The following is a 13,147-nucleotide window of genomic DNA, read 5'->3' on the forward strand; positions in this document are numbered from 1 at the left end:
AAGAAAAATACAATATAATTTCATTTACATGTGAAATCTAAAAAATTTTTTAAATAAACAAACATAATGAAACAAAACTGTTTCATAAATACAGAGAACAAATAGGTAATTGCCAGAGGGAGGGGGTTTGAGGGTCAGGGGAGAAGAGAAACAGAAGAGGGAGATGATTAAGAAATTGGTGAGGGTCATGTAAATCCATGACTGATTCATGTCAATGTATGGCAAAAACTACTACAATACTGTAATTAGCCTCCAACTAATAAAAATAAATGAAAAAATAAATAAATAAAAAAAAATAAGTCACAAGCCTGGAAGGGGTATGAGAAAAAAAAAAAAAAAGAAATTGGTGAGGGAGATTTCAGATATAAGATAGATGAGTCACAGGTGTGAAATATACACTGTGGGGAATATGTTGTTTTTCAGTTGTTCAGTCGTGTCTGACTGCATGAATTGCAGCACACCAGGCTTCTCTGTCCTTCACCATCTCCCAGAGCTTGCTCAAACTCATGTCCATTGAGTCAGTGATGCCATCCAACCATCTTGTCCTCTGTTGTCCCCTTCTCTTCCTGCCTTCAATCTTTCCCAGCATCAGGGTCTTTTCCAATGAGTTGGTTCTTCACATCAGGTGGCCAAAGTATTGGAGCTTCAGCATCAAAGGGGAGTATAGCCAATAATAATTATATAATATCTTCGTATGGTGACAGACAGTACTAGACTTATCATGGTGATTTTATGGAAATATCAAATCACTATGCTGGTAGCAGGAACTAACATAGTGTTATAGGTCAATTTACTTCAAAAACAAACACTCTCATAGAAAAAAAAAAAAGCATTTTGGGGTCACCAGACATGGGGATTGGATGAATGCAATCAAAAATATAAGCATTATATATATATATATATACATATATATATATATATATATATAATTAACACTTCTGAGTGTTATCTGCTAAGTTAAGAGATTAATTCTGAATTCTCATCACAAGGGAAAGTTTTTTTAATTTCTTTATTGTTGTATCTATGTGAGGTGTTATTGTTCACCAGACTTACTGTGGTAATCATTTTGTGGTATATGTAAACTAAATTATTAAGATGTAAACATTAACCTTACACAGTGCTGTGTGTCAAGTACTTCTCTGTAAAACTGGAAGAAAAAAATGAACAGTTTCAAATCAATCAGGGAAGAGAGGCCTAACTAGCTGTAAAAAAAAAAGATTTTTTTAATGCCTCCTGAAAGAAGGGGACAAAAGAGCAATGCCAGGAAAATCTAATAAAAGAAAATACATTTTAAAACTCAAAAAATCAGAGAGCAGGTGGATGTTTCAGTCAGAGACAGAAAAATGATTAAAAACTATAGCTAAGTGTTAGGATTAATCATGCTGTTATTCAGAAGTGAAAACCTCTTATAAAAGTGTTACTACAATATACATGATATCCTATAGGTAGCTTGTTAAAATGCAAATTCTTGCACTCCATCTGAGGAGTGTCTAAGTACTTCTGTGGCAGAGGAGGGGAGTTGAGGAATCTGCACTTAATAAAAGAATTTCAACTGTTTTTGATGCCCGATACTGGACCACACTGAGAGCAGTGAAGGATGCAATGGAAATGGAAACAACAAGTAAAGTTGCTCAGTCATGTCCAACTCTTTGCAACCCCATGGACTATAGCCCACCAGGCTCCTCCATCCATGGAATTTTCTAGGCAAGAATACTGGAGTGGGTTGCCATTTCCTTCTCCAGGGGATCTTCCTGACCCAGGGATAGAACCTGGGTCTCCCACATTGCAGGCAGATGCTTTACCCTCTGAGCCACAAGGGAATCCCATGGAAATGGAAAGTGGATGTCATAGTCTAAATGTATCCAGTGGGCAGTATGAAGACAGACTATGAAGACCCTTGGTAACAAAGAGCCTATGGAAAGTGAAGAACAAACAAACTGTGTGTTTTTAGAAAGCTGTTAAATGGAAGTTCATCATTTTACTATCTGTAGTTCAAAAATAGCAGCAACAAAAACCTCATTATTGAACATTTTTGAAGTATAGGAAAGTAAAGAAAAAGTATAACTAAACCAATATTCAATTATGAAAAAATAACTAACCTTGACATTTGGAACATATCTTTCCATACCTTTCTAACAGACGTGCTCTGTGTATGTACATGTACACTTGTGTATATTCAAATGAAATATACACACAACAGTGATAGTACACTATATTTTAATTTTTTCTGTTAATATATATGTTTATCTATATCATTATCTACCTTTTTCATGATAGTTCATGTTTTATTTTTCAGATATTTTGAAGTAGATGTTCAGTTTTTAAATTATCATATAAATTGCAACATATAACAATGTGTTGAATGTCACAACATATCATAACATTCTTGCCCACTTTCCCCCATTAGACATATATTTAGAAGATGAATCACTGGACATTAAATACTTAAAGTGTTAAAAAATTTACGAAAGGGTCGGAAGAACTCTTTTAAGAAATAGAAAAATACCATTTTAATTCACATTTCCTCTTGTTTATTGTACTTATTCATGATCCTCTATTTGGGGGAATAGTAAGCATTTCCAGTAACTGAGAATTGCTGAAAATTAGACTTTGCTACTGATCAAAATTGTATCAGACTTGCCTTGATAGCTATATACACTAGAGGTGCTGAGACTGTTTTGACTCCAATTTATGGTTTAAATTGGGGCTTCCCTGGTGCCTCAGATGGTAAAGGGTCTGCCTGCAGTGGGGGAGACCTGGGTTCAATCCCTGGGTCAGGAAGATGCCCTGGAGAAGGAAATAGCAACCCACTCTAGTACTCTTGCCTGGAAAATCCAATGGGATGGAGGAGCCTGGCAGGCTACAGTCCATGGGTTCACAAAGAGTCGGACACAACTGAGTGACTTCACTTCACTCACTCATGGTTTAATTTGTCCTTTTACAGACATATTTTAAGCATGATCCTATTCCGTGCCAGGTGCAGTACTTATGAGAGGCTTACATAACACAAGACATGCATCCTGTTCTCAAAGAATTCAGTTTAGAACTCTGCATACAGTAAGTTACTGGATCATCAGAAGATTAAAGCGTGTATAAACATATTTTAATGAATCATGGTAACTTACATTAGGGAATGATCAAACATCGGTCAGAGAAGACAGCCTAATGAAAGAATACAGTGGAAATGGCTCTAAATTATTTTAGAAAGAACCATTTTGACCATGGCCTTCTGAATTTGCTTTGTCTTCACACTGTAGATTATGGGATTCATTACAGGAGGGATGAGCAGATAAATATTGGCAATGAGAGTATGCACAAGGGGATGGGCGTGCTTCCCAAATCTATGCACCAGTGACAAGCTGATCATGGGGATATAGAAGATGACAACGGCACTTATGTGAGATACACATGTTCCAAAGGCCTTTTTCCGTTCCTCTGGGGAGGCAATGCTAAGCACGGAGTGTATGATCAGGACATAGGAGAGGAGGATCAAAACAAAGTCCAAGGCAGCAGTAGAGATGACAATGGCCAGACCAAATGCACTGTTGATCTTGGTGTCTGTGCATGAAAGCTTCATCACATCAGGATGGAAACAATATGAATGGTGCAGAATATGACTTCCACAGAAAGACAGATGTTTAAGGAGAAGGAGTAAAGGAATCAGAGCTGTTGTCCCCCTAATAACAATTGCAAAGCCCACTTTGATGATCCTTGAATTGGTTAAGATTGTGGCATATCTCAGTGGGTTACAGATGGCAATATAGCGGTCAAAGGCCATTGCAAGGAGTACCGAGGACTCCATGAATGTGAAACCATGGATAAAGAACATTTGGCCAATGCAGGCATCAAAGCTGATTTCTCGGGTGTTGAACCAGAAAACACCCACCATGGTGACCAATGTGGAAAGGCATAGTCCTAGGTCCGTGAAGGATAACATGGAGAGGAAATAGTACATGGGTTCATGAAGGCTTGATTCAGTGATGATGACGAACAAGATCATGCCATTCCCTGAGATGGCAATGACATAGAGACAACAGAATGGGATGAAGATCCAGGCATGGTAGGTTTCAAAACCAGGGATGCCAGTAAGAAAGAAGACTGTAGAGTAGAATATGCTCTGATTGAAGGATGGAATGATGAGTGAAGGAGACAAATTTCACTGGGAAAAAGGAGCAAGTCCTGCAAAAACAGGGATGAAAAAGGATTTCATGCTTTTCCACAATTTAGGATCACTAATGAACTGTGTCTTGTTCTTAAGTGTAAGTGCATTATTATTTACTTTTATTAGGTTTAGAGTTGATCTTGGTTGACTTAGGGGAAGAGACAGAGGGCTAAATCTAGAGCAGCTGAGTTTTACCGGAGCCCCACTTGTTACCTCTAGGCTTCAGTATATATCTATGTACACGGATATAAGAGGAGATTAGATTAGATAATGGTAAGATATTTCCCACATCTATGATTCTGTGGTTATGGGCAGATAGAGTATTTTTACACAAATCTAAGACAACACAAAAGGGAATTCTTCCTACTTCTTCTCTTCTCACTTTCCAAGACAAAAACCTTAAGAGGTCCATTGAAAGTTTTTGCATATCCAATGAAAACAGTATAGTTAAGATACTATTAAATATTTTACAGAATAAAATATGCAAGAGGTAATGATAAAAATGAACTACTAAGAAAAGTCATTCAATCTGTACAAATAGACTACAGTGTATATAGTTGGTAAAGCATTTATTGAAGTAGTAACTGTGAATCTGATAATGTAAGGAAAATTCTTCCTGAAGAAATATGGCTTAAGTTAACCTTAACAAGAACAAATGAGGTCATTGCAAGCAGATAATAATTGGAGCAAAATTATCTAAGTGTGATTCTTAATATTCCATTATGACAAAAGAGATATTGAAAATGAATTGATGTGTTTAAAGGCAGGGCTGTGGACCCTCAGAAAGCCTCATTAAGACAGATGTACATCCAGATGGTGAATGAAGACTCTGAACCAGCTTATCTGTTTGAGGATATGGGCATATATTCAACACAGATCAATAAATCTTTAGGATCAAATAAGTTCCTCTAAGTGTGTCCTAAGTTTTCTGATACTCTATTTTATCTGTGGAAAGAGTGCTTGGTTTTTAAAGTATGTATATATCCTCTCTCATTCATGAATGTGTTCCTTCAACAAATATGAATGAATAAATAGCAGACAAACCAAATTAGAATCAGACCTAGCACTCCAACATGGTTGATACAAGATTTGGGAAAAACAAATATCTCAGTGTTAGTTAATTTAATGAGTTTTTCCCAGCCCTAAATGAGTAAGGAGTGGCTTTAACTTCAGTGGGAATAACTGGTTATAGAACTTGTGATGAAGAGAGCATTTGAGAGGAGAGAAAAGTGTTCAATATAGGCAGCCTTTGGAGGACTTACTAAAAAAAAAATGACTGGAAAATTTGAATTAAGAGGAAATGCATAAAAAATTAAAATTCATGGATTTTGAGTTAGCCCTTGGATCTCAGCTGCAAGAAAGTCCTCACTTTGCCTTGCAGGAATTAGAATATGTACTTACCTCTGCATTCTAAACAAAGTATTCCTGCCCTGACAATACGGATTTAGAGTTAAACTGACACCTGGGTTGAAGTCACAGGAATAGTGAAAAATATCTTAGAAAAATAAAATATAAGCAGAAGGAGGCCTGAAAAAAAAGGCCTTGGGGAATAGCAGTATTTAAGGAAAAGACAGTAGCACCTTCTATTGAGACAGCAGAGACAGGGCTAGTAAGGTGTAAATGAACCCCAGGAAAATGCAAGGACTTCATCAGTTTTCTCAGACCATTGGTCTCAAAGCCAGGAAAACTAGTGTGTAAAAATATTTATTGAATAATTGAATTAAATTGCATCTGATAATACTGATAGACCCTAGATACTTAATGTCAGTCATTCCTGATATAGAGCCCTTTGCATGAGAAGTAGAGTTCATGTAAACATACTGGTATATAGTAATAAAGGAGATAAACTAACAATTTTCTTATTAAGCTGGTATTTATCTTTAATACTTGAACTTTGCTCAAATTTAGATCTGATGATAAAAACAAATTTTTCTGAAGTCATTTTGTTGTTGTTTAGTCGCTCAGTCATATCCAACTCTTTGTGGCCCCAAGGACGCAAAGACTTCCCGGTCCTTTGCAATCTCCTGGAATTTGCTCAAACTCATATCCGTTGAGTCAATGATGCCATCGACCATTTCATCCTCTGTCTCTCCTTCTCCTGCCCTGAATCTTTCCAAGCATCAGGGTCTTTTCCAATAAGTTGGCTCTTCCCATCAGGTGGCCAAAAGATTGGAGTTTCAGCTTCAGTCCTTCCAGTGAATATTCAGAGTTGATTTCTTTCAGGATTGACTGGTTTTATCTCCTTGCTGTCCAATGGACTCTCAAGTCTTTTCCAGCACTATAATTCGAAAGCACCTATTCTTCTGCACTCAGCCTACTTTATGGTTCAATTTTCACATCCATACGTGACTACTGGAAAAACCATAGCTTTGACTATATGGACCTTTGTTGACAAAGTGATGTCTCTGATTTTTAACATGCTGTCTAGGTTTGTCATAGCTTTTTTTCCAAGGAGCAAGCATTTTTTGTTTGTTTGTTTGTTTGTTTAATTTCATGACTACAGTCTCTGTCCGCAGTGATTTTGGAGCCAAGAAAATAAAGTCTGTCACTGTTTCCATTTTTTCCCCATTATTTGCCATGAAGTGATAGGATTGGATGCCATGATTTCAGTTTTTGAATATTGAATTTTAAGTCAGCTTTTTCACTCTACTCTTTCACCTTCATCAAGAAGATTTTTAGTTCCTTTTTGCTTTCTGCCATTAGGGTCATATCATCTAATGCACATTACTTGAGGGTTTTCTTTTCTTTCTTTCTTTTTTTTTCTTTTTTCTTTTTGGATAGATGCTAAAGCCCCACCAAGTGGAACAAATTAACTACTTGATGACCAGGAGCAACTTGCCCCAGACTTACTGGAATCTGAGGACTGCTAACGCTAACAACCTGTGACAATACCCTGTTCCCTCATCATAATCCAATCAGAGAACTGTGCACAAGCTGTTTGCAGGCCCTGGAACACCTCTCCCTCACCTTGCCTTTAAAAATGCTTTTCTGAAACCCTGCTGATCCATGAGTTTGAGTGTTTTAGGCACGAGCTGTCTTGAACTCCTTGCTTGTTGCCCTGCACAAAATGCTGCACTTTCTCCACCACAATCAGTAGATGAGCTTTACTGCACAAAGGCAAGTGGACCCATGTTTGGTTCCATAGCAGAAGCAAGCTCTTGGGTTAATGCTCTTTTTACTATAGTAAATAAATTATGAGACTTCAGCGGATTAGCCAAATGTCCAAGCTAGTCTTCTCCTTAACAATAATGATGATATTTCAATGCCTCCTACAGGCCAAACAGTTTACATTTTATCTCTTTTTCTAAATCATTCTTTCCACTCTTCTGTAAGCTTCTTATGGTATCTTTTTTCAACTGATAATAAAGAAGGAATTCATAGGGCCAGGACTCCATCTCAGGCCTATCTGTGCTGATCATGCTCGGCTGCCTCTCCAGTGGACTCTGAACTCTCTGCTTAGTGCCTGTGGGAACGACAATGGAAGGATAAGACCCCCTCTGGACAGGGGAATCTTGAAGATCACATCCAGGTTACTCATCGCCTAAGAGGAAACATACCGTAATCACCCCTGTCTCCGGACAGGTCATAAACTTTTTCCGTATCTATCGGGATGTAATCACAGGCTTATCGATTATTAACTGGTTGGAACGTGACCACAGGTTTATTATTAACTGTTTGGAATGTAACTGCGGGCTTATTATTGACTGTTTGAACACATAACACGTGAATGATGGGGTTATTGTAGTTGTATTTACCCTTCCTTTGTTTATGTAAGTCTCAAGGGAATTGGGGTGGTGGGTTTGGACACGTACACATGGGGTATAAAAGATTTTCACAAATGCTGGTTGGGGTCCTTGGCTAAGAGGAGACTCTGCCTTGGACCCGCTGGTGTAATAAACTCTACTTCACTATCTGCATTGTCCTTCTGAGTGAGTTTGTTTCCCGGAAAGCATGGCTGTAACAATAAAATCAAAGGGAAACAGTAAGGTCTAATTCAGAGAACTGTTAACTAAGTAGGAACATAAGTAGGAACACCTTTCCCTTTTTAAAATTCTGATTCTCAAACTACTCTTGCGTGTTCTTGTACCAAAACTAAGGAGCAACTAGCATATAACTATTCTTGGAAAGATACATTTAAATGTCTCTTTTCTTTCCCCCATGGAGAATTCTTTAAGAACTTTGACTTAAACATCCTGTAAGCAGACCACCAAGAACCTGTAAATAGATTGCCCCATTACAAAGCTTCACATCTATTACTGTCACAACATGCATCACGTATTACTAGCTTTTTCACAGATGAGAACACTAAGGCTAAGATTACAAAACAAATGTTCAGCAAAGTCATGTTACTTTCTCACTTTTATCCATGTGGCAAATCTAAGAATTGAACTCTGTTCTCTATGAATTCACTCTGTTCACTTCATTTATTTTTAAAACATTTTAAAAATGTGGAATGAATGAATACATGCTCATGACTGAAGTAGATATTTTCATAACTATTTTGAACAATACAGCAATTGTTTTCAATTGATATAATATATTGATAAGTATGGGGGGCTTCCCTGGTGGCTCAGTGGTAAAGAACCTGCCTACAATGCAGGAGATGTGGGTTCAGTCCTGGGTTGAGAAGATCCCCTGGAGAAGGAAATGGCAACCCACTCGTTTTTTTTTTTCTTTTTTTTTCTTGGAAAATCCCATGAACAGAGGAGCCTGGTGTGCTACAGTTTATGGGGTCACAAAAAGAGTTAGACTTAGTGACTATACAACAACAAACATATCTATATATATACACACACACATAATACAAACCTCTTTAATATGTACTGCTGAGTTCACCAGTTTCCTGTGAACAGTTGGCTTTATAAACTATATGAAGATTTATACAGTCCCTGATGTAGAAAAGACTTCATTGCACTGAAACACTGACCTCAAGTAAAGACTTTTCTGGGTCCAGGAAGGGAGGTTTTATCCTTTGAAAGTCAGCCCAGGCATTAGCAGAGAGTCTTTTAAAGAGAGAATTATCTCCATCTCACAAACTTACAAGCAGAAAGGTCTCTGTCCTAAGGCTGAGGATATACTTCCTCATCAGCCCTGCCCTCTTACACCATCTCCAAAGAAGCTCTGTTTCTTCAGGAGAACTCATAGGGATTCTTCTGGAATGACTGAACTCTCAGACTTCAGAAAGACTTTACAAGGAGCCCAGGATCTGCCAGGTGAGAGCTGTTTACTCAGCAGAAAAACAATTCCTAGGAGAGAACTCCATACAGCTGTGTCCTGCTAACCCTTTATGCCCCAAACAACTGACTGTGGAGAGCAGTTTCTTTTCAGACTAACTTCTCTTTTTTCCCCCAAAAGATAATCCTGAAGATGGATTATGATTGTAGTTCTAATTGAAAAGCAATTTTACCTCTGTACAACTTACAAGACAGCAACTCATCTAATGAGCATATGAAAACATACTCCACATCATAAGTCATCAGGGATATGAAATTAAGATAGTAATAAAATACCACTGCATACCTGTTAAAATGCAAAACTTCCAAAACTGATATCAAAATTCTGCTGAGGATTTGGAGCAACAATAACTCCCATTCATTGTTGATGGAAATGCAAAATGGTGTTGCCCCTATAGAAGACAGTTTGGTGGTTTCTTACAAAATTAAACGTACTCATATCATAAAACCAAGCAGCTATACTCCTTACTATATATCCGAAAGAGTCAAAATCCTATGTCTGTAAACCAAACATCACACATGGATATTTATAGAAGTTTTATTCATAATTGCCAAAATTTGGAAACAACCAAAATGCCCATCAGTAGGGGACTGGATAAACTGATATATCCCCAAAAATGGATTTTTGTAGTGCTAAAAAGGACTTAGCTGCTAAGTCATGAAGAAACATGAAGGAAACCTATTAGAAGTCAGTCATAATGGCTATATATGACTTTCTGGAAAAGGCAAACTATTGGAGATAATAAAAAGATCAGTGATAAATAGAATTTGGGGGGAGGGAGGAATTCATACATGGAACATTGAGGATTTTAAGGACAGTGATAATATTCTGTATTATACTATAATGTTGGATACATGTCATTATAATTTGTCCATAGCCACAGACTACACAACACCAAGAGTAAACCCTAATGTAAACTATGGACTTTGGGTGATAATGATGTATTCGTTAATGTAGGTGTTATGCCCGATGTCCGAATCCCTGAGCGGGAAGAGAGAAGGCTTCCAAGACAATGCAACTCGCAAAAAAAGGGAAGTTTATTGCTGACTCGAGTCAGGGCTCCCGCCGCGCGTCCAACGCAGTGGTACGGGGTCAGAGAGCGCTGAGCCCAAGCTGTTACCCAATTTATAAGGTGTGCATAAGCAGTTGGTAGCTGGCTTAAGCGGATTGGTTACATGTTTGCAAAGTAATCTTATTGGCCCAAACCTTCGCGGGCTTTTTTCAAACTTGGGCGTTCGCGGGCTTTTCAGCTTTCCCCTGATAGGTTCCCTTTTTCTTGCTAGGCGCATGTTGATTGGCTGGCTCCAGGTTACCTGATGGGGGCGGGGAATCCCACCATTTCAGGGGAAACTGAAACCCAGGTCCGGGCCGCCTGCCAGCCCCGGCAGCCCCACAGTAGGTTTATCAGTTGCAATCAATGAAACACTCTGCTGGGGGCGGGGGGCGGGTCACCGTTGTTAACGGATAGAGAGCATACACATGTGTAGGGGCAAGAAATAGATGGGAAATCTTTGCACCTTCCCCTCAATTTGCTGTGAACCTAAAACTTCTCTCAAGAGTAAAGCCTATTCTTTTTTTTAAAGGAAACAGCTGAAGATGATGACAAAATTTTATGACCTTGGTGTGTCCCTTGCCAGTTTACAGAAGCAACAGGCTGTTCTGATGACTGGCCTGAAACTGACACTAGTGTATTTATCCCTGTGATGGAGATATTAACCATGTTTAACGGACAGTCTCTGTCAAAATTGTGGAAACGCATAAGCAGCTCTCAGTCTTTGTCCACTTAATACAGTCTGACAATTTGTGGTAAACTGAGAAGGTTGGTGAGTTTCAAGTCCAATAATTCTTTAAACATGCTTCTTGGCATAGAAGAGAACATTGCCTTGCAAAGGTCTGCTATATGGAAAAAGAGGATGAGGTAACTATACCACTAGAATTATTGCAGAGCAGAGACCTTACTTACCCTATTTAATTTCTTTTTCCCCTTCTGTCGCAAGATTCTAGATCCCCAGTGTAAGGAAAGAGCAATTTGTCAAGATGGCAGTGGTCAGTCTCTCTTGCTCTATGGCCTCTCACTCTCCCTGCACCTTTAGTAAATACATGATTAGGTAGCAACTGAGACCATTTATAGCACAGCACACGTGCAATGACCTATATCAGCACAGCCTGAAAAGCTCCTGTAGTTGAGTTGCGTAGGCTGTGTCCACTGGGTCAACCCGGGAGAGTACGGCATGGCTGCTGCTGCCTTGCTGCTGCACCAACCAGCAAAGAATGAACCTACAGCTCCTTGCATTTTTTTCCAGCTTCCCCACTTGCGCCTTGCCTGCCCTGGGTTCAGTGAACAGCGAGACTCCCAGGAAAGTCTGAAAAGACATGTTTATTTCCAAGAGTTCATCAAGAAACTGATAAGATATGCTGCCATTTTTGGATATCTTCTGCATTAATAGAAGCATTGTCTTCTCCCAGAAAGCACTTCGGCAGATGGGGGAGATGTTTTTTAAAGCCCTGGATAACTTTGCCAAGAAATATTTGAAACTCAGTGGGAAAAAAATGCACAGTTCAATAAGTTTACAAGATATAAAAGCAAACAGAGATGCCCAGGTTGTTATAGGAATATGAATATGAAAATCCTGCTGGCTATGCTAAGGATGCCAATTAGAACAGTGCTGGTCCATGAGCAGGGCTACAGGAGAGACTACATAGCAGAACCTCAGGCTTTCTCAGCACAAGCCCAAGGGCTTTAAATTATTCATCAGCCCAGGAATAATAAGCAGTGGGTACACAGACAGAGGGGAAAATGATCAGTGTTTCTTCAGAGAGTATCTTGTCTATTTGACCTGTCCCAGGATTTGACCAGTTCAAATGCTTTCTCTTCACACAGCTACCCAGCCAGAGTTCTATCCTGAAATGCTATCTTTCTACTCTTTCTGCTTCAGCCCTCCTGAACACATCTTCAAGTTCCTGAAAATGACATGCTATTTTTTCCTCCTCTGAGCCTTGTCTCATTCTATTCTCCAAGGTAATATTAAGGTATTTATTTATCCCAAAATTCTGCCTCAAATGCTAGCAGGAAAGAGATTTTATTTTGTATTGACATAAAATTTATGTTTGTATTAAAATAGCTTTTTTCTCCGAGATGTTCTGATTTCAAACTTAAGGTTAAATTAACAACAGTGGAGTATTGTGAGTTTTTTAAAAATTTTGTTTTGATTTTGTTTTGTGTGCAATTTGTATTTTAGTTCTGCTCATGATTTCCTAATACTGTGCTCAATCTGCCTACAGGAAAAAACACACCACAGCAGTGGCCTGTGTCTGCCGCGTTTCTTTAAACTTCTATTATCTCCTTCTACCTTTTACTCTCCTGCCTTCATCCCTAACTCCCCATGGGAAAATCCCCATTTCCTAAAATCTCATTTTAGCAATTATATTTTGTTAGCCTCCCTTGATTGTATGGGGCTAGGTTGTTCCAATACCTATGTGATCTACATCAGTGCTTCTCAAATGTGAATGTCAATGAGTTTATCAGGCATCTTACAAAAATGCATATATTTTATTCAGTGTATCTGATATTCTGCATTTCTTCTATTTTTAGAATTTTTTTATTGGAGTATAGTTACTTTACAATGTTGTGTTAGCTTCTCAGTTCAGTTCAGTTGCTCAGTCGTGTCCAGCTCTTTGCGACCCCATGGACTGCAGCATGCCAGGCTTCCCTGTCCATCACCAACTCCCAGAGCTTACTCAAACTCATGT

The 13,147-nt window shown here is 38.6% G+C and overlaps 1 protein-coding gene across 1 annotated transcript; it reads right to left on the reverse strand.

Moving 5' to 3' along the window:
• Positions 1-3,190: 3,190 nt before the first annotated feature.
• Positions 3,191-4,141, reverse strand: LOC110136620 (olfactory receptor 51F2-like; the record flags this gene model as incomplete). Its single annotated transcript, XM_020892426.2, has 1 exon — positions 3,191-4,141. A coding segment is annotated over one exon (951 nt), but the record flags the coding sequence as incomplete, so codon positions are not given.
• Positions 4,142-13,147: the final 9,006 nt, after the last annotated feature.

Source organism: Odocoileus virginianus, unplaced genomic scaffold (assembly GCF_023699985.2).
Source record: "Odocoileus virginianus isolate 20LAN1187 ecotype Illinois unplaced genomic scaffold, Ovbor_1.2 Unplaced_Contig_30, whole genome shotgun sequence".
NCBI classification, from domain to species: domain Eukaryota; kingdom Metazoa; phylum Chordata; class Mammalia; order Artiodactyla; family Cervidae; genus Odocoileus; species Odocoileus virginianus.